The sequence below is a fragment of the Artemia franciscana genome, chromosome 7 (assembly GCF_032884065.1).
Source record: "Artemia franciscana chromosome 7, ASM3288406v1, whole genome shotgun sequence".
Lineage (NCBI taxonomy): Eukaryota > Metazoa > Arthropoda > Branchiopoda > Anostraca > Artemiidae > Artemia > Artemia franciscana.
Genome location: NC_088869.1, coordinates 60,327,472 through 60,350,448, shown reverse-complemented (window position 1 = coordinate 60,350,448; position 22,977 = coordinate 60,327,472). Strand labels below are relative to the sequence as shown.

The window sequence follows — 22,977 nt, the reverse complement described above, 5'->3', positions numbered from 1 at the left end:
TTGTAAGAGTTTTAGACGACAATTATTTTGGGTTTTAGGGATTTTTGCGTTAGCTTAATGGGAAAGGACTTTTGAACGATTAGACGTAAAATAACTTGACAACTCAGGGTAGAAAATTATTTATGTCGTTTGAGAGCTACTTTATTGTACAAATGTGCTATGCTCAAGTAAATAATAAATATCCCTTCCTGTTTGTCAAGTAATTAAGACTTCGTCTCAAAACCTAATCCTAGGTGTTAAGGAACCTTTCTGTCAGGCTATGTGAAAATTGGGAAAATGGTATTGTTGGATCTAGAAAGTCTACACCCTAGGTCCTTAGGCCCAATCAATGAGGACAAGGGGGATGACAGGGTCTATAAGTTTTCTGAACATTCTTCTTTCAGAATTCTCACTCCCTTTCCCTAAGTGGGAACTGCACAAACCTATTTTCTCACACAGATATTTAGCTCTGCATCTATTATGTGTTTGAAATTGTTTAAGTTAAAAAGAATTAAGAATAATGAATATATTAATATTCTTAATTATTTGTAAAAATCATATACTATTGTATAATTAATTATATAAAGATATTATTATAAAATCGTAAAGATTACGTTATTGTACATTATTAGTTAAATTATAGTATCTTATTTACTTATAAATTAATTATTATATAAACTAATTTGTATTACTAGTTATAACATTCTTAATGTAATTCAGAATAAAGATTTATAAAAATATTAACATTCATATTTATTTATAAGTATCAAAAATTGTTGTATAATTGATTATATAGAAATATATTATTATAAAATCGTAAAGCTTATGTTATTATCTTAAATTTCGGCTTTATTATACTACAGTTTGTGGTAACTAACTGTAGTAAAGAGCGACCCGGCTCAATAGTAACCAAAACTCAAAAAATGGAATTTTTATACTAATAGCTACATCAAAAGAATCGCATTTTAATGCTGATTTTAAATATATAAGTTTCATCAAGTTTAGTCTTACTCGTCAAAAGTTACGAGCCTGAGAAAATTCGGCTTATTTTAGAAAATAAGGGGAAACAACTCCTAAAAACAATAGAATCTTAACGAAAATCACACCATTAGAGAACCTTACTGTAAAAGTTTCAAGCTCCTATCTTCAAAAATGTGGAATTTTGTATTTTTGACCAGAAGGCAGATGACGGATGCGTGTTTATTTGTTTGTTTGTTTTTTGTTTTTGTTTTTTTTTGTTTTTGTTTTGAATCTTGCGAGAGGGCTCATTACTGTTTTAAAAAGTAGAGTTAAGAGAAAGAGTCAAACTTTAGCGTAAAGAGTGAGGCGTTGATGAGGAAGCAGCCCTTTTCATATACGAAGTAATTTCTGTTCGTTTTATGTTTTAATGCCGCTCCTTACTTTCCGTTAAAAAAAACTTTTTTTATTTAATTATCTTAAAGATGAAAATCATGTTAGGATATATTTTTGTATAAATTATATTGTCATATAACTTGTAAATTAATTATTATAATGAGAACTTTATATTCTTAGCTAGAAGTAAGGAGTGCTGTTTAATTACTAGCCTCATGCTATTGCCAATCAACACGTAAATCAAAAGTTAATAGAAAGCAACGGAAATTCTTCTTTTCTGACAAATAGAAATTAAATGAAAGTTAAAATACTTTCTAGAAGTTAATCTGTTAATAGGTAGATGACCGTCGTGACATTAGTTGCTAATAATTTTGGCTATTAATATACTTCGTCAAGGGTTGGCAAAATGCCAAATTCCGTTGTTCAACTTTGCTTGCATACTATAAGCTATTGTTCTTGCAGGCTAGATTAGAGGGCTTTTTGCATTTGTCCATGTTTCAAGTTCCATTGACAAAAATGAGGCATTCCTATCGTGGAGTACTTGGATGTTCGATGCGTCTGTAGTTACTTCGAAAGGGGAGGGGGTGAGATTTGTCTAAATTCATCCGCTTGTAGCACTGATATTGTCTAGTTTAAATGCCCCCTTTTGAGCCCGTGGGTGTTCAGATGCAGAGTTTGTGACCCCCTCTAATTCATTCTATATCTAATTATTCATCTTTTAATTAACTTTTGCTTAAATGATTTAATCTAGTAAATTTATTATTTTAACTTATTAGTTAATTTTAATTAGTTATTGATCTTGTTCTAATCTGATTTACATGCCAACTAAATTATTCGGCAACACAATTACTGGACAGCAGCATCTCATAACTTCTAAACTCTTTGAAATCTGACGATGTCTCCTAGTAGGAGGACGAACATTTTGAAAAGTTATGTCAAAGAAAAAAAAGGGGGGAAGTGCTTGGTCGAATTTGAAGAATGTATGAGTGAGTTACGGGTGTTTTAATCTATAATAGCCACTAAGACGTCTCGAAAAAGCTTTTACACAAGATGGGTTTTTATTAACGTGAAATCATCTATGCGTTTTAAATTTAGATCTGAATTACAAGGTTTCTATTTCGTACTCTTTTTTCTAATTTTTTTATTTCTTTTGTGAGTTGCAATGCCAAAGGGGGGGGGGAATCCTGACAATAGGTTATATGTCTTCTCAAGCAACCAATTGAGCTGAATATTGTTGTGGAAGAAATGCTTACGAAGTTTTTTATGTTATCAAGCTTTTCAGAAGCCTATCTAAGCAAGGCAAATTTGTGCATCTTTTAGGCTTTATTTTCGAAGCACAAGATTGACAAATAGCTTTAAACAGGGAGAAAAATATTCCACTAAAATAAGGATTAATTCAAGGAAATGATAAATAAGTTTTTTGCCGTGATACGTCAAGCTTTTTCTTTGCAACCCGATATAATCAAGTCCATTCTAAAATCAACCCAGGATTATCCATTGTTTTCAAATACATAAGTTAACACAAAAAAAAAAATTATGTTACCACGGGTTTAAGTAGTAAAATAATTTTTACTGCTGATTTCTAAAATATTTTAGTGTGATCTGATGCATCTAAAATAATTCAAATGACAAATTTTGCGGTGTGATATTCTTCCTTAAAAATGCAGCATTGTTTTGAATTAGGAATTTCTTAATTTATGTTTATCACCGTCCTGGTGTTGTTTTATGTTCTAATTAAAATGTTTTCCAGTATAATTTCATTATTTAATTAACAAAACCAACTTTCTCTTTGTATCATTTCCCTACAAAAGACGTTGATGCTAGAAAACTACAGTAGAAAGCTAGAGGTGCTAGAAAGCTAGAGAACTACGACAAATGCCCTTTCTTTTAGTTAGAACAATCGTAAAAGACACAGCCATAATCGCAAAGTTTGAGAAAGCTCATACTAAGTGAACAGTGAAGAAAACAGTGAATCCTCGTGAACTGAACCACCGTCCTACTGAACCCTCGTATAACTGAACTCTCACGGAACTCAACCACCCTATTTACAGCGGGTAAAACACAAGTTAGAACCTTTACATGTTCAACCTTGTTCGAGTTGTTTGCTTTTTAAAGTCATGATATAAATGATTCCTCCAAAGGTGGTTAGTAAAAAAGTTTATGAGCATCTTCAACTAAATCGTGAAGTATCATGTGCATCCATTTTTACAAGACGACGTAACTGCAATTTGCCGAGAACAGTTGAGGGTACAAACCTGAGGGTATGAAGTTAACTTTCATAGGGTGTAGAAGGTATGTTGAAAAAAGGGCTGGTGTGCGACCAGTCCCCCTTCAATGTTCTTTTTAGCTGCAATTTCTTCAAAGTCATCTGATCAAAATTCGTTAGGTCAAATATTTTCAAGACATATGTTTATTACTTAACGTCCAGAAAGGTCTAATTCATCTGAAAAAAAAAGAGAAAAAATATAGCTTTAATGGTATGTGAGATCGGATCTTCTTTTTTTGCAAAAATAAAACAAAGTTTTTTTATGTGTGATATTGACTGGCGTTTATATCATAATTTAAAAAAACAAACAATTCCAAAGAGCTTAAACATGTAAAAATTCTAACTTGTGTTTTACCCTATGATACCGCCTCATATTTTAGAATACTAAAAAACTGAGTTCAGTGGTTCAGTTGCCCGATGGTTCAGTTGCACGATGGTTCAGTTAAACGAGGGTTTGGCTGCACGGTGGTTCAGTTACACGGGGGTTCAGTTAAATGAGGTTTAGTTGCACGAGGGTTTAGTTAAATGGGTTTCAGTTGCTCGATGGTTCAGTTGCACGAGGGTTTGGTTATGCAGGAGTCCAGTTGCATGGGGGTTCAGTTGCACGATGGTTCAGTTAAACGAGGGTTTGGCTGCACGGTGGTTCAGTTACACGGGGGTTCAGTTAAATGAGGTTTAGTTGCACGAGGGTTTAGTTAAATGGGTTTCAGTTGCCCGATGGTTCAGTTGCACGAGGGTTCGGTTATGCAGGAGTCCAGTTGCACGGGGGTTCAGTTGCACGATGGTTCAGTTAAACGAGGGTTTGGCTGCACGGTGGTTCAGTTACACGGGGGTTCAGTTAAATGAGGTTTAGTTGCACGAGGGTTTAGTTAAATGGGTTTCAGTTGCCCGATGGTTCAGTTGCACGAGGGTTCGGTTATGCAGGAGTCCAGTTGCACGGGGGTTCAGTTATACGGTGGTTCAGTTACACGCACACCATTTCATACATATAACAATCAAAATGCACTACATATGAACGAAATTAATTGCAAAATTAAATTATGCAAGAAAAGTAAGACTACATCGACAAATTCAATTTTGCTATATCTGCTCTCCTAAGCAGTAAACCTATGTGTGAAAAGTTCCTACATAAGTGCCACTCTTTTAGCTTGTTCAGCAATTGTCTGGCTTCATATCCATTTTTTTTTCTCTTTTTTCGTGTACGATTGATTGGTGTCTCTTTAATCTGTCTAATTTGTTTATTTAATATTAACTTGTTCTTTTATTCTTTTTTTATGGACAGTGTTATAATTTCCATAATCCTCATTTTTCTTTTTCATTTACTGCTTAAACGATTCATGTGACACTTCCCTTTTTTTACAGGCCTAGCAGCCTGTGGGGGATTATTACCGTGTATTTCTTGTATGCTTAATTAATTATGATTAAATCATATCTTATCCAATTACTATGACATTTATATTCACAATGTCTGAAAAGTGATATGTTGATAATTGACGACGCATATCAATTGTACATTGGAATGTATTGGGGGGGGGGTATCAATTTCGGAAAAAGTTGAAATATCTGGAACATGTACGAAATTTGGGGATATCGTAAACATCTTGAAATAGGTAGGGTATTCGGCAAAGCCTGAAGTCCCCACCGCTGCGCGTGAAGGGGCTGGGATTCATCAGGTCGTGTAACTCTTCGATTTGAATATCCGTGAACTTGGATGGTTTCTGAATTAAATATTTACAGGTGTTTGTCAAAACTTTATTTGTATTTCTTGCATGCCAAGTCCTCTAATTTCCAAAGTTGTAATCTCAAGAGAATTTCCACACTTGCGTACTTTAACGAATGAAAGTTTTCAAGTCTTGGCAACATTGTTTTACTTCATTTGCGATGAATTGTTTATGTTCCGCTTGATTTCTTGTTAGTTATTTATATTTGATGTACCTTATTCTAGTTTCGCTTCTCTCAGCCATTGAATGCTAACGGCATTATATTGAGGATTTGGGGATTATCGGGGAAGTTTTGAGAAAGTTTCAAAGAGAATTATACTCTCTGTTGAGAATTAGAATTTATTATGAGATTTCTAATCCAATATATGACATGATGGCAATATTTGGTAAACGGAGAACAACAAGCCTTGAAGCGTTGACTAGAATTTAAACACGCTGATTAATCAATTAAGAAGAACAATGTGTTAATTAGCAGAATCATTAGGTTAAAAGTAGAATAAAAAATAAAAATGAATAAATGTAGAAATATAATGGTCTGTATTCGTGTGGTCTTCCAAATTTCAGATGACCAAACTCTAGTGCCTGTATTAGCCAACCTGAATTGTATTTGTTGCTTGTGTATTAAAAATACGAAGCAATGTAGCAGGAGTGTCGCTACTTCAAATATAGTTATTTGGGCGATAAATTTGGGTCACTCAGTGATCAGTAGTGACATGTTGAGTCCATCCTCAGTTCTTTTGTTTATTTTTGATTGTCTGTTTTGTTTTGTTATTGAGATATGAAAGAGTTCTCACTATCGAGTGTCCTTGAGTATTATCAAAAGTAAAACAGTTCAAAATAGGGATGATACCTTGAACACATATACAGTGGGCAGTAAAAAGTTTTACTGCTGATGATGAACACTGTATATGTGTTCGAAATATCCAGTTAAATAGTTTTATACCTATTCACTGTCAATAAAAATGTATCATCCCTATTTTGAACTGTTTTACTTTCGTCATGGAAAGACAGTGTGGTCTTCGAAGTTATTTGAGTATTATCATGAATAGAATGACCAGCAGGCTTTCAGAAATAGAAAGTAGTTGGCTGTCTGTTGACCAATTATTATCCACCCCTATTGCAAATGATAATTTAAGTAAAGGAAATAATATGCAAGCAATGAATTCAAGTGATCACTGAGTGACGGTAGACCAGGGAATAGAAAGGAATAGATTCTGTACTTCAAAAATAGAATAAATTCCTATAAATCAAAAATAAAATTATGGTGATAACTTCATTTTGTCACCTTTAAGATAGATCTGTAAATATTTTGAAATTAGAGTTTGTGTTATGTAAGAACCAGCCCTTGAGCTGCTTAATCAATGAGCTCAACATCTTTTAGTATCAAAATACAGTCATTTTTAGCTTCAAAGCCCTTGACTAACTTAACTATGAATGTTCGTCAGTAAATTGCAATTTATTTTTTTTGGGGGGGGGGCTAAAACATAAATAGTATCTTGAAGTTTTTTTTACATAATTAACGATTTTCTGACTAACGATACTACTTTTTTATTTTATTGAGCATTAGAAAAATATAAAGCTTTAAATAAGCGCGTCGTGGATGTGTTTTGAAAATAATGGAGTTTTTTTTCTTTTTTTGGGGGGGGGGGCATATTGAGTTAAGATAAAAGCAACATTAATCCCAAAATAATAAAGATCTTTATGGGCACTGAACATTTGTTTTAATCGATTGATTTAGCTCAACAAACTTAAAACACATGCCAAACAAATGATAATTTACCCTAAACCTCGATATTCCTAATTTTCATTACACCTAGAACCCCCCCCCCTTTCTTCCTCGAAGAACTGATAAGTCGTTTACTGAATTCTAAACACATTCATAAACACAAAAAAAATAAGCTCAAAAAACGCTTTGAAAATTTTTCATTCCGACCATCAGTATATTATAATCAAATCAGTAATGTTCTATATTCCTCTTCTGCGCCCTTTGTTTGCAATTAAATAAAAAAAAGTTTTTTTTTTTAACTGAAAGTAAGGAGCGACATTAAAACTTAAAACAAACACAAACTACTCCGTATATGAAAGGGGCTGTTCCCTCCTCAAAGCCCCCCTCTTTTCGCTAAAGTTAACTCTTTCTCTCAAACCTACTTTTTAAAACAGTGAAAAACTTTAGCGTAAAGAGCGGGGCGATGAGGAGGGGACAGCCCCTTTCATATACGGAGTAATTTCTGTTCGTTTTAAGTTTTAATGTCGCTCCTTACTTTCAATTTAATTTTTTTTTTATTATTTAGTTTCTGAACGTTTTTGAATTAATGCATGTTTTGATTTTGGCTCTCCCCACATGAATACTTGGAACGATTTTTTTTTCTTTTTTTTTGGCTAAATGGCTTTTTCTTAGTTTTGATCGGACGATTTTGAGAAAAAAGGAGTAGGGGAGGAGGCTTAATTGCCCTTCAATCTTTTGGTTACTTAAAAAGGCAACTAGAACTTTCAATTTCTTACGAACGTTTTTATTAATAAAAAATTCACGTAACTTCCGAATTAACTTTCGTAACGAACTTCTATATTCCTATATTTTTATTGCGTATATGAGCGGGTTTGCCCCCTCTTTGATACCTTGCTCTTTATACTAAAGCTTAAATTTTGTCCCAATTCTTTGAGAATGACCCCTGACTCACAAAGGCCGTAGAAGAAATATCTGAAATTACTAAAAATACTTTAGCGTAAACAGCAGGTATTTAGGATTAGATGAACCCCTCATATGCGTAATAATTTCCTTTCGTTTTGTTTTAATGTTGCTCCTTACTTTCAGTTGAAAAACTTCTTCATATTTATCTTTTCATTGTGTTTTGTTTTAAATAATATTAGATAATCCTGCGCCCCCTTCATGGAGATTCTCTCCTCACATGACAAATTCCTCAAAGGAAAGATCCTCCCATGTAACCCCCTCCCTATCGAAGAAACAATTCTCCTGAAAAAGTCCGTACACTTCCCAATAACCATTACTATGTAAACAATGGTAAAGGTTTGTTACTTGTAGCCCCTCCCCCGGGGACGGTTTTTCGACTATGCTGAACAAAATGGCTATCTCAGAATTTTGACCCATTGATTTTTGGGAAAAAATGAGCGTGGGAGGGGATCTAGTTGTCCTCCAATATTTTTGTCACTTAAAAAGGGCACTAGAACTTTTAATGTCCTTTAGAATGAGCCCTCCCGCAACATTCTAGGACCACTGGGTCGATGCAATCACCACTGAAAAAAGAACAAAAACAAACGAGCATGCACCCGTGATACAGCAGGGTTCTCTGATACGCTGAATGCGATGGTGTGATAATTCTATGACTTTTAGGGGGCATTTCCTCTTATTTTTCAAATTAAGGCAAATTTTCTCAGGTTCGTAACTTTTGATAAGTAAGACTAAATTTGATGAAACTTATATATTTTAAATCAGTAAAAAAATCTGATTCTTTTGATATAGCTATTAGTGTAAAAATTCCATTTTTTTGGGGTTTTGGTTACTATTGAGCCGGATCGCTCCTTACTACAGTTCATTACCACGAACTGTTTGCAAATAACTAATTTGGCCATTTAACCGCTTTGTTAATGTCTACTTTGAGAAGAGGCCTGTCAAGCATTTTTTGTATAGATAAATAGATAAGTGTATTTCAAAAGCCCAAGGGCCATATACACACAAAAATATAAATAAATAACAAACAAGCAAGAAAATTAAACAACAGTACAAATTACAAGCACGCACAGAAACAGAATACAGCGCGAAAATACCTAATCTAACGACAAAATAAGTTAATCATATGAACTTTTCTTCTTACTAAGGATTAACGGACTTTTCCCCTTTATTAATAATAGTTTCACTCTTAACAACCTATTCTAAAAATATTGCCAAGGACGCCACGCTTAATTGGTCTTCCCATAAATCTTCCGCTTTCCCGATTGAAAGAGAGAGAGAAAAAAAATTTTCTTGTGTTTTGTATCGTATATCGGGAAAGAGAGAGTACTTCCAATCTTGATGGGAAAAAGTTGACTCTCAACTAGGATTCAACGGAGGAAATTTAGTGTAGTTCTATTCCGGGAACGTGGCGGGAAGAAAGAATTTGCTTAGGAAATTCTCCAGATCTAGGCCCCAAATTGTTTAGACTCGCTGTCTTTGTGTCTTATATTCCGTTGGATAACGTTGAACATTCTTTGGTTTGAGGCCGTTTCTTCTGCTTTGACATTGCATGCAACATTGAACCTTCGAATTCCTAATAATCAATGTAAGGTAGGATCTATTATGCGTTTGTTTATATTTATTTGGGCATAAATGTTTTCTGATGACTTCAAGGGAGATTAGATTGATTGCTTACGCTAATGTTCTTTTTAGACTATTTTTATCGCCGACCTATCAACTTTGTTCACAATGATTTTTCTTTTTCTCATTAACAGACTTTTGCTTAATTGGTTCTTATTTTTCTGTTCTTCTAATTATAGGTTTTCATACACCAATCAGCCAGGTCTAGTGAAAGCCTCATAAACTCAGTGCTCAACTTGTCCTAGAAATAACTTTAATGCGCTCTTTGTATAGACCAGAGCTAAATATAACAATGATTGGAAATTTATTAATCATTAATTATTCTTCTTCCAAGGTTTGTCTCAAATTGAGCTGTTTGTGGATAAAAAATTAAACATTAAACACAAACGTCTAAGCTCATTGCTCAACATACTTTAGAAGTGAGTTTTATATGCTCTTAACACAGAAAAGAATTGAACAAAAAAGAAATTAATTAACAAATATTTCCTGACCTCTTGAGCCAGAACGAAAAGATCCTGAGCCCACTGCTCTACTCACTATAGGAGTAACATTTGAAAGGTGCATCCATAGAAAAGAATTAAAGAAAAAAGGATTGAATAAAAAAGTTGTTGGACTCGTTGCTGGAATTGCTATAGACGAGACGTAAGCCTTTGTGCGCCTTTCATAGAGATAAAAGCTAAGCAAATAACACTTGAATAAAAGAAACAATCCGCCGTTATATTAGAAAGCAGTGTCGCTATTGCATCCACTTTGTCCTTGTCCATATTTTGGGATTGTTAACGGACACTTTGTCGAATCCGTCGTTATATTAGAAAGCAGTGTCACTTTTGCTTCCTTTTTGTCCTTGTTGTCACATATTTTGGGATTTACTTTTTTTATTTTGTTTGCTATTCCTTTGTAAAATATTGCGTAAGAAAAGATTTATTTATTCGCTTGCTAGCTATAAAGTGACCCCGAAATCATTCATTTATATTGTTAAAATTATTTACAATAGGGATTATTTACATTTAGATCCAAGTTATCTAAATTGGTAGTTCGATGGAACTTATTTAGATACTGTACCCCGTTTTACCTACAAAACATTTTAGGTACCCCTTCTCAGTTACCGGTTCTAAGTAAACTAAAGCTAAAATATAAATAAGATTGCCAATCCTAGAGTTAAAGGTTTTTGTTGGACGGCCGCGTACCCCCTAAAAATTTGTGCGCACCCCCAAGGAGTACGCGTCCCACAGTTTCAGAACCATTGAGTTATTTTTAGCCCCAATCATGTTTGAATATAAGTTCTTAATTCTTATCACGAATCATTAAATTATTCGTTTATCAGATGACTATTGGATCTTAGTTATAAGAGTAGGCCTATTTGTTTTCAGTCAACGTCGTTCAGGTACGGCATTTGAACCAGTGCTCCACCCTGAAAATTTTGAGACGGTAATTTCCTGCATACTCTGACATATTTTTAAGCTCCCCCGACAAGTTCATACGTATGATAAAAATAAGGGGCTTTTCACTCTCCATCGCTTGGTGTACATTTCTGGGTGCCTTTGTATTGCGGCGCGTGACATATTTTGACCCCCTCCCCCCTTTCACGCCCCGTATGACGCACCTCGTGTCAGGCATGGTAAACATGACATGTAGAATGCCATTTCTGAAATCGAAAATCCCTTGGGTAAAAGTGAAATCTGAGTTTCTTTATTCACTTTTTTCTGAGAAAGTGAAATCTTTTCTGCGTTTCCTTTATTTTTAGTGTCATTTGACTTTCCATAATAGTTTGTCTATGTATTACCGATGCTTTTTGTCTACAAAGGTCCATGTGTAACCCTAACGCAGCTGGGACCGAGCCCTTAAAACCGTATTGTCAAGCCGAGATCAACCCACTGTGCCATCAACGACACAAAAAATTCTATTTTTCGTAAAGGTGTTGCTCACTATCCTTTCATGTAAACCCAGTATGGCCTCAGCTCTTGCTTTTAATACCAATTTATGAAACATCCGATTTTGATGGCTTTTTAATACAGTCCACTTACGAACAATTGTATCTTCCTATCAACTTGAACAGACTTAAAAGGTGGATAAATAATTGATGCGTCCTGGTGCTTTATTAGCGATATAAAAGAATTGATTTTTTCCGTCAAAGAAATTTCATAATCACCATAGAAACCACAAATACACAATCACCATCGTATTTGCAAAACTGCTTTCAGCTTCTCATGCTTGAACTGAAATTTTAATTTGGAAAATCTTTAAATTTCACTTAAAATGGAACAAGCACTAGCCTTTACTAGGTGGTCACTAGCGTTACTACCAAGATTATTTTCTATTGTGGCACCTTGTAGATGGTAGAACCTCTTTGGTAATTAATCTTTGCTTTGATCAATGAGGTTGTAAAATAAGCTTATTATCTGTCAACATGATTGACATTTTTTGTTGTTGACTTATTGATAATTTTTTTTGGTGAATATTTAGAAAGTCAATAGAAATTGACCGGTCAGCATAAACTGATCAAAAATAATATTTACTAAAAAAAAAATAGAAAAAGTGCCGGTCTTTAGTGCAATAGAAATGTTTAAAAAAAATTAATAGCACAAAAATGAGAGAAATAACACAAAAGAAACTCGGTGGGAAATTGAACCTATTTTTTCTCGTTTTCTTATCAGTTTTTGCTATTTCTTGTAATTTAACATTTTTTTTTAATGGTCTTTATTTCAACAAAGCCTACCTAGCGGAAGTCGTTGCCGAATAACTGCACTTCCGCTATTTTGTTCTCTAGTAGAAAGATTCCTCATTTTCTCTTGTTTTTTGTGGGGGAGGGAGGAGGATTAACAAGTTGGTCATCTTAAAATCAGAGATATTTAACGTTCTAGAATTTAATTAGCATACTGTAATATGGGCGTTATTTCAGTGATTCTAGTCTTCTTATTCTAAAATTATAAAAAATGGTGGTTTTAGTTGGGGATGAAACGATTTGAAGATAGTGGTTGCGTCAAGGATAGGAAAGTTTCATTGCAACCAGGAACTTTGTAGGAAGTGAAACACGTAGGGTTATTCTCTGCCAAGATCCGGTATCTGTATTTTTCAAGTTTTTTGGAAAATACCAAAATATGAATTTTACTTTTGTTTCTGTAACTGCAGAAATTGTCTCTTTTTTCTCGTCCTTGCTTCTCTGTTCTCTTTTCGAATTAGATTTGTGATTTTGTAATCATAGTTTTTTTTTCGCAATATTAGGTTTTGGTTTTTGGAAAGTGAGAAAATCTTAATTTACCCATATAGATGCTTGTTCGAACTTTTAAAGTATGACAAATCGGAAAATTCTGACTGCGACATTGTACTCGCCGTGTCGATGTTAGGAGAATTTCAACCGTTAACTCAAAATTGAATTTTTCTCTAGATACAGGGTTTTGAAAGAGGATAGTTGTGCTGATATTGGGAATATCAACACCTTTAAGGGGATTCGATATCTTAAAATCATTTTGCGAGCTTCAGCGTCGGCTAACTGGCTCAAAAACAAAAGAGTCCATTAGTGAATTCTCTCGTGGGACTAGTTACCATCGAAAGATATTGAGAATCTGCGGTTTGGTTATGAAATTTGTTTGAAAAGAAATTGAAATTTTACATCCCCGTGTTGGCTAGGTTTTCAATCAAAGCGGGTAGGACCAGAGGAAACTCCCAAAGCTACCCAATTTCCTCAAATGATAGTAGCACTTGAAAATTCCCAATTTAAAGTCGATTTTGGTTTATTAAAATTTATAGGTCAATTAAAGGTTTTTTCTATTTTATTTATATCTAACCTGAACTTTTATTCGTTTTATTGGTTTTAATATTGTTAGATCTGGGCTTGCGCGCGAAACAAGGAGAATTTGTTGTTTGAAGAAGTATATACAATTTACTCATTGTACTCATTTCGCAAAAGTAGTTCATTTTTTCGTAAGCCCAATGTGAAGCAAAATTTAATAATAACTTTAAAAAATATTAGCAAAAGTTAATTTTGTTTCGTAACTGAATTAAACGATTTTGCCGGGCAAGTGAAAAGATAATGAAATCAGTAAAATACGCAAAACAAACATTTATTAAAATAATTTAATATAAAATAATTTACTAAAATAATCCTTATGTAGCATCCAGTTTGAAATATAATAAGATAAATTATGTTTCTTGCATTATTTTTTTTTTTTTAATTTGGAATACATCCCTTATTTAATCGTTAAACGTTCAAATCGTAAAACGGAAACCATTTTTTTGATGACCATATACTTCTATATTTATCTACCAAAGCTAGTCACGATGAATTTTTTTTTTTACAGGTTCCCTCAAAAACAAATCAACTACCTCAGGCCCAAACGATAGAAATGACGGAACAACCTTCTAAACAGCAACTTGAACGGATTAAAAAATATCAGGTTAGTATTACTTCTTTATTTAACATCTTGTTTTACTTTTTGCTTTATTTACTACTACTATTAACAACTCAAGACAGTACTGTCTTTATATATCCTCCCGCCTCAACCGCGGACGACCTGCTTTCCGTTTAGTCCTAGACGGTAGGCTGAAAAGGACAATCTGTCATCCTTCATCCGCAAAACGTGCCCTAGCCATCTCAACTTTTCTTTCATTGGAGCCCTAGGAAGTGGGACTGAACCACATTTTTCGTACACACTACTGTTTGAAATCAGCCGGGTACACAGAATCAATCAGCCGGGTACACAGAACAATCCGAAGGTAATTTCTCTGGAGAACATCTAGCAAATCTTCATCTGTTTTATTGAGTACCTATGTTTCAGAGCCATATTTGACCACTGTCATCACTGTAGTTTCCAAAATTCTACTTTTGGTTTGCAGACTTGTCTTCCTATTCTTCCAAACTTTCTTTTAACTGTGAAAAAAATACCCTGAGCCTAGGCTATTCTACTTCTAACATCTTTACTGCTCCCAACGTCTTTACTAATAATACTACCAAGGCAAGTGAAACTGTCCACCTGGTCAATCTTGTCGTTACCCAATGTCACCTTTTCATCTTCCTAGCCGTAGTGACTCAGTCTTCTTAACATTAATTGTTAAACCTATTCTAGCTCCCTAAAGATGCTTAAATCATCAGCATAATCTAAGTCCAGGAGATTTTTTCTCCACGTTGGATTCTGTGGTCTCCAATTGCCTTTCCTGTGCTCCTTAAGTTAATATCCATCAAAATAATACATACAAAAGGTGATGGAACACACCCTGCTTAACTCCTGGTTTAATACGAAACCAGCTGCTAACCTCATGCCCTACCTTAACCGCAGCAGTGTTATTCTCGTACATATGTTAACTCAAATATGTTTCTCTGGTACACTATTGAAGGATAAAATCTTCACTAAGCTCTTCTATCAACAGAATTGAACGCTTGCTCATAATCTATAGAAGTGAGGACTAAGGATGTTTGATAACTCAGGGACTTCTCAATTATTAACCTAAGAGCAAAAATTTGGTTGAATACATCCTTTACCTTTTCTAAAACTGCACTCTTCTTCACGTATAACTTTGTCTACAGCATTCATTCAGCTTTCCTGGAAAGCCTCATTCAGCTTCAGATATTCAGCTTTCCTTGAAAGTTTCTCTCAAATTTTCATCCTGGAGTCAACTAACATCATAACTTTTCCGAGAGGTAGTTATCCTTCTGAAATTTCAGCTGTATATTAACCCTAGACTCTACTAGATGGTGATATTTGTTTTTATCATCAATAACAGTACTTCTATTTATCCTAGTATTTTGTATTGATCCATAAGTATTTAGTATTTTGCAATAACATAATCAACTAACGTTTGCTGTCTTAACCATCACGTGAATACCATGTTAACTTATGGGCCATTTTATAACGAAGCACCATATTTGCTATAACTAGATTGATATACCTAAAAATTTGCTGCAGTCTGGAGTCATTACTGTTTTCTTTTCCTACACCAGATTTACCTAGGCTAGGATGCCATCTATCCCTTTTTCAACCGGCCTGGGTACTAAAATGTCATAATAAAAACACCATATTTCTACCTGGTAAGTAAATATTCATCTGAGTTACTGGTATATCCGTCAGTCAGTTCTACAGAAGCATATACTACTGTAACTGATACCTTGAACTTTTTAGTCTAAAAATGAGCAGTTAATATTTATTATTAATACCTTCCCAGCCTAAACAAAAATTAACAGCTTCCTTATTCATCATGAGCCCTACTCCCTGTCTATATACCCCATCCTTCTAGCCTGAGTAAATAATTTCCATATCACGTAATTTCAGGCTTTCTACCCCTGGGGTGTGTGAGTTTCTGAAACTCCTAATAGGTCCAGTGTCAATTGTCTGAATTCGCCTATCAACACTCGTTTCGGCACTTGGCGATGCTCTTCTATCAACAAGAGTCGAAATCCTGCGCAGTCTCAAGCCTTTTAATTTATTTAGCCTCTTTTTTTTAGTGAGTTAAACTTTGTTGCCAAATATTTTGAGGTTCAAATTCTCAAAACGAACAAAAAAAGTATACTCTTAGGGCCACTTTGTTGACATTTTTTGCTTTGTTGCCATTTTACGGAATGCAAAAAAAAGCCCCTTATCAAAATAGGAAAGAGACCGAATTAATAAGAAAATAACAATTTAGAAAAGTAGGATTCTAGTTTTAGCAATGTACCGCGACAAAATTTGCTGTCTTCCGTCAAAGAAAATCTCAGCGAGGGACAAATCGTTATGTTCAATGTTTATATTTGAAATTTATGCAAACAATTCAGATATAAAACTAGTAGGAAAACTCACCCTGCATAAGAACAACATTGGCACATTCTCTGCGGAAGTAGCATGATTGAGCGATAAGCGAAAGCTTTCTGTTTTGTGTTTTGTGTATCCAGTGGATGCCGGCCAACCAGCTTCCAAAAATCACATTCGAAGGACGGGTTCACGGCACGCGCCCTAGAGGCCGACCTCGTAAGAGATGAACCGACAACTTCTCGGCCGGTAACCTCCCCCAGCTACTTCGTCTAGCGCCAGATAGATCGAACTACCGTCGCCACATTCATCATTTGCTCAGAAGAGAAGAAGCCCAAATACAGCCACAAAGGCCGGACGGGACTTAAGTCAAGTCAAGTCTTAAATAAGTACATTATTTAAATAGCATTTATATGAAACAAGTAGGAAAGTTCCTCCTCCATAAGAACAACCTTATCATATTCTCAACGGAAGCATCATGTTCATAATTTAATCTTTAAATAGCTCCAATCTCAGTTACGAGAAAAAATAGATTGTCAGACACTATAAAGCATAAAAACTTTAATGCCCATCTGGATATGCAACCAATGGATTCTGGCCAGACTTCAGAAAGATATAAACACACAAATCTCCTCGTAAAAATGGTATCCTTTAAAAAAATATGAAAGAGTTGCATTTTTTGGGGTGGTTGCTTTACTAAATTTTCACACTTAAAAAACTGTAAACTGATCAGGTTTAAAGAAAAATAGACACATGAAACTCTATGTAAAAGTGGGGAGGCTTTGAGGAATAAATTGTATTTTTAAGGCTACTCTTCCTTACTAATTTTAGGAGATATAAAAGCACGATGACTCCTCGTGAAAAATGGGATTCTTTTTGGAGGAAATTTTTCCCAAAGTTTCCTAAGAAATCACCAAAATTTTCTAGGAAACTAGGAAAGCTCAGCATGACCAAGTTTTTAAAACAAACAAACGAATCTTCTCGTAAATTTTATTTTTGATACAAAATAACAAATGGTCTGCTTTCTTGTAACTTTGGGATAATAAATTCAAATTAGAGTTGGCAACTTAACTACCCCAACAGGACATGTCTCTTTTTTGGCTCGTTACGAAAAGTTAATTTTAATGTTCTACTTTAAACAAACTCTTTAATGGGGGAGTGTATTTCTATCCGAAAATTTTATATTCATAGTATGTATCCAGAGACACGTATTGTGGTAAATTTTTCATTATCTGCTCTATTTTGCTTTTTTGCCCAATCAGGCCCCCTACACCCCTCCCCCTCCCTAGACTGTTTACTTATAGCGTATCTGCAATCCATGTTAGTATCAATACTGTATGAACCATGTACAAAAATTAGTGAGTAATTCTTTGTTTTATGTTCAAATTTCCAACTCAATACATGTGATATTTTTGGTATCTTCTACAAAGGAATTTATTCATTCTTAAGGAATATTAAAATTGTTAAGGCCGTGATTAAGTGAACTGGTGGAACTCGAAAATCCCATGTCAAAATTGAAAATTTATATTTAAAAAGTACTCAAATATTCATTGGTGGAAGATACCGCTTTTAATGTCAGGCCGTAGCTTCTTGAAGATGCTACAAAATGTTTGCTAGGATTTTGCTCTATTTCCTCTAATTGCTTAGAAATCTTAGAAAATGTCTAGCTCTTTTTCACAAGTGTACTCTGTGAAGGATATTGCTTTTAGAACAAAATCGATATTATCATGAGCAGAAGACAGTATCCTGTAAGATGATTGCAACCATTTTTTCGATGTATAAGTTTTTTGCCAGAACGAATCGTTTCAGATCGCCGATAACACCCCTAGAGACCATATTGACAAGCTGGTATAATTAACCTGCTATTTCCGTCAATGAATAAGTGCTATTTGAAGGGTTTTTGACAATCGACGGTTTTTAGAGAATTGAGAAACAGAAGGCTACCCTAACTTCAGTTTTGAACCTCGCTGTTTTCAAGTTTACTTAATCACAGCCTTAAACTAATTAAACAAAAAACTGTCGAGCGAATCACGTGATAATCACGGCATTTCCATAGGCCTTAGCCAAACCCTATTTACCTCTTCTAAGAATTACATGCATGCCAGGATATGGGAGAGGGGTTCCTCAGAGGAAACATTGACAAGCCTCTGTCGTTTGGCCCAAAAACCTGAGTTTACTATATCTAGGGATTGGGAAGGGGTAATTGGACCAAAATTTCTTTCAAGCAAAAGATTTTATTTTCGGGAAATTGCCAGGGTTTTTATTAACTTTAATGTTTTTTTTTACAAAATTCCATTTGTTGGAGGAGAATATCTGACAGTTAATGGATCTGGGGACTTGTCCCTTCCCCCTGTGTGGAGGTTTGGTAATGTAATACATTATTCATTATTTGCTTTTTCGTTAGACAGAGTGAGATTTTATTTTATTTTTCGCCGGAAATGATTAAAAATGTTCTTTTTCTTTTAAACACGAAAGTCTTCGTTTTAGTATTTTAAAGTAATTACTTGCGAACTTAAAGATCAAAGCTCAAGTAGGTCTTCACATATAAGGTTTATAACTAGTTAACAAAAGTCAAATTGAATTCAGCTAATGGTAGAAAATTAGCTAGATTGCAAAATTTGTCTAAAGTTTACAAATTTAATTGCCAACTCAACGGTGTTTGTCTTACCTTTTTCGTTAGTTAACAAAATTGGACCTCCATTATACAATACCATGGAATAATGTCAAAATTTCAACTCAGTGAAAGGCACTTTTTTCAATACCCCCAGATTCATCCGAAAGTAAATCGGATTCTCCGAAATCTCCCCAGAGCGATTTATAAAGTTTCAACGTTCGTGTATTTACGAACATTATTTCAGAGATGCTTCGGAAGTAATTTTTTATTTTTGGAAATTCGAGAAAAACTAAAAAAAAAAATTAAGGATACTGAAAGCGCTGGTGAAAGGTGAACGAATTCCTGCTAATATTTTGGGTATGTAGCCAGTAGCCATCAGCAAAATGCAAGAAAAACTAAAGCACATGCGCACTTGCCTGTACTGCGATTTGCTAGAGAAATTCGTTAAGTGTTAGTTAACAGAGTTTGTTAGATCTTGTAAAAGCAACAATTCAAAAAAAAAAATTGCCTAATAATTGTGCTAGGACGCTGAAAAAATAGCTACACTTTTACTTAAATGACCAATTTATACATCTACAAGAAATATCATATCGTCTGTACATTATCAAAGTTGGTTTCTTAGAGCGGATTGAAACCCCTGGTTGTAAATTCAATTGCTCTCGACTGTATAACTAAGCAAGCTTTGCTCGAAATAATTGGCAGTGGTAATAGGATTTTCAAACCTTATTTTTTCTCGACTCTCTGAAGTTGTCGTTTTGTTTCAAATTAAAGTCTCTTCCAAAAATAGGCAAGTATTCAAGTATAAACTTATTTAAGTCTACATAATTCTAGCATCGACAAAAACGGGTTAGCTTCTTTTACGTATCTTTTTACCTTTATAGTTCTATATGGCTCATTGCACTTGATTTGGAAAAATCCCCCCCCCCCCCAAGGATTCTGGTGAAATTGTACTACTGTATTAGAGTCCTTCAATTTGAGATGTTAACATGCAAAAGATTGAACACACGATCTCACCAGTGTTCGTGTAGACAAATACACTGTCCACTTGTTCTAGTTGATTAAATAAAAAAAAAAACAAGTTTTTTTTAACGGAAAGTAAGGAGCGACATTAAAACTTAAAACGAACAGATCTTACTTCGTATATGAAAGTAGATGCTTCCTCATCAACGCCCCGCTCTTTACGCTAAAGTCTGATTCTTTCTCTTAACTCTACTTTTTAAGATAGTAAAAAACTTTAGCGTAAAGACCGGGGTGTTGATGAGGAAGCAACTCCTTTCATATACGAAGTAATTTCTGTTCGTTTTAAGTTTTAATGCCGCTCCTTACTTTCCGTTAAAAAAACTTGTTTTTTTATTTAATTTCTGAATTTTGAATCAATGCATGTTTTGATTTTGGCTCTCCGGAGATGAATAATTAAAACGAAATTTGCATATTTATTATTTTTGCTAAATGGCTTACTCATAGTTTTGATTGATGATTTTGAGAAAAAAAGGAGCGGGGGAGGAGGCCTAGTTGCCCTCCGATTTTGGTTACTTAAAAAGGTAACTAGAACTTTTAATTTTTTTACGAATGTTTTTGTTAGTAAAAGATATATGTAACTTACAAATTAGCTTACGTAGCGAACTTCTGTATTTTCATGTTTTTATTACGTATATGAAGGGGTTTACCCCCTCGTCAGAATCTCGATCTTTACACTAAAGCTTAAATTTTGTTCCAATTTCTTAAGAATGACCCCTGATACACAAAAGCCATAGAATAAATAGTAGAAATTACTAAAAATACTTTAGCTTTAAAAAGAGCGAGGTATTAGGAGGAGGTGAGCCCATCATATGCGTAATAATTTCGGTTCGTTTTAAATTTTAATGCTTCTCCTTACTTTCAGTTGAAAAAAACTTTTTCGTATTTATTTTTTCATTGTATTTTGTTAAATAATGCTTGATAATCCTGCGCTTCCTTCATGAAAATTTTCTTCCCCCATGACAAATTCCTCCAAGGAAAGTTCCCCCAACATATCCCCCTCTTCTCAACTCCCCCCAACCTAAAAATCCCCCTGAAAACGTCTATACACCTCCAAATAACCATTACTATATGTAAGCACTGGTCAATGTTTGTAACTTGTGGCACCTCCCACGGGGACTGTGGGGGAGTAAGTCGTCTCCAAAGACATAGTTATAAGTTTTTTTGACTACGCTGAATAAAATGGCTATCGCAGAATTTTGATCTGGTGACTTTGGGAAAATAATTAGCGTGGGAGGGGGCCTAGGTGCCCTCCAATTTTTCGGTCACTTAAAAAGGGCACTAGAACTTTTCATTTCCGTTAGAATGAGACCTCTCGCAAGATTGTAGGACCACCGGGTCGATACGATCACCCCTGGGGAAAAAAAGACAAACAAACAAATGAACACGCATCCGTGATCTGCCTTTTGGCAAAAAATACAAAATCCCACATTTTGTAGATAGGAGCTTTGAAACTTTTACAATAGGGTTCTCTGATACGCTGAATCTGATGTTATGATTTTCGTTAAGATTCTGTGACTTTTAAGGGTTGTTTTCCCCTATTTTCAAAAATAAGGCAAATTTTCTCAGGCTTTTAACTTTTGATGGGTAAGACTAGACTTGATTAAACTTATATATTTAAAATCAGCATTCAAATGCGATTCTTTTGGTGTAGCTATTAATGTCAAAATTTCAATTTTTAGAGTTTGTGTTACTATTGAGCCGGGTCGCTCCTTACTACAGTTCGTTACCACGAACTGTTTGATATATTACAATTGGCTCTTGATAACTCGAAATCCTCGATATCTCGAATTATTTTCAGTCCTCTTGGTAAAACTTATCTAAGTCGAGTAAAAAACCATGCATAATTCGAAATGTTAATTCTTTTAATATATTTTTGTATCAGATTCTGTTAATGTTCAGGTGTCTATCTCCTAGCAAACTAAATTTATTATTGACATTTAAAACTCATGTCTTGGCATTTGAAAGTCAGTTCTTGATAGTCAAGTCTATAATACACTGATAAAGTTATTCTTAACTTTGTAGTGGCTGTAGGGAGTAAATTTCGCAATTTTTTACCTCTGTAACTCGAATATTCATTTGGCTTGCTTCTATAGCTCGTTACCTTTATAAGGCGAATTTTTATGTAGAATGACTTTTATAGCTCGAACTATGCATAAGTCGAACTATACGTAACTCGAAGAGAAATCTTGGTCCCGTGAAATTCGAATTAGCGAGAGTCGACAATAATAAGTTGCAACTAGCAGCTTTTAATGTTATATAAGCTTATAATGGCTTAAGTTGCAACTAGCTGCTTTTAATGTTATATAAGCTTATATGGATTATAAGTTGCAACTAGCAGCTTTTAATGTTATGTAAGTTCATATGGTTTATAAGTTGCAGGTAGCAGCTTTTAATGTTATATAAGCTTATATGGCTTAAGTTGCAACTAGCTGCTTTTAATGTTATATAAGCTTATATGGCTTATAAGTTGCAACTAGCAGTTTTTAATGCTATGTAAGTTTATATGGTTTATAAGTTGCAGCTAGCAGCTTTTAATGTTATATAAGCTTACAATGGCTTATAAGTTGCAACTAGCAGCTTTTAATGTTATATAAGCTTATATGTCTTATAAGTTGCAACTGGCAGCTCTTAATGTCATATAAGCTTATAATGGCTTATAAGTTGCAACTAGCAGCTTTTAATGTTATATAAGCTTATATGGCTTATAAGTTGCAACTAGCAGCATGTATGCTACATGACAAATATGGCTATTTACAAGTCAGATTGGACGGATTTAAGTTATTCAGCATTTGATGCAGTTTTGTTTTGTTTGAGCTTAAATAAAACTTGGACAAGCTAGTACAATAGGCAGGTAAGTTTCAAGTTGCCTTAAATTGCCAAAAGAAAATTTAATTCACCACACATGTCTTTACTTAATAAATTTTGCCGTTGTCAATGTCGATACCACTTGGCGTTTCAAAAAAAATTCTTGTTGAAATTACGATGCAGCAGCCAACCTA

At 34.3% G+C, this 22,977-nt stretch overlaps 1 protein-coding gene across 1 annotated transcript in view; it reads left to right on the top strand.

Annotated features, from left to right (window-relative positions):
* LOC136029559 (protein PALS1-like) overlaps positions 1-22,977 on the top strand; it is a gene marked incomplete in the record, with an annotated part of 254,054 nt that overhangs the window by 222,055 nt on the left and 9,022 nt on the right. Inside the window, 1 exon segment of the mRNA XM_065708038.1 lies at positions 13,927-14,022. Within this exon segment, the coding sequence (XP_065564110.1) occupies positions 13,927-14,022 (96 nt within the window).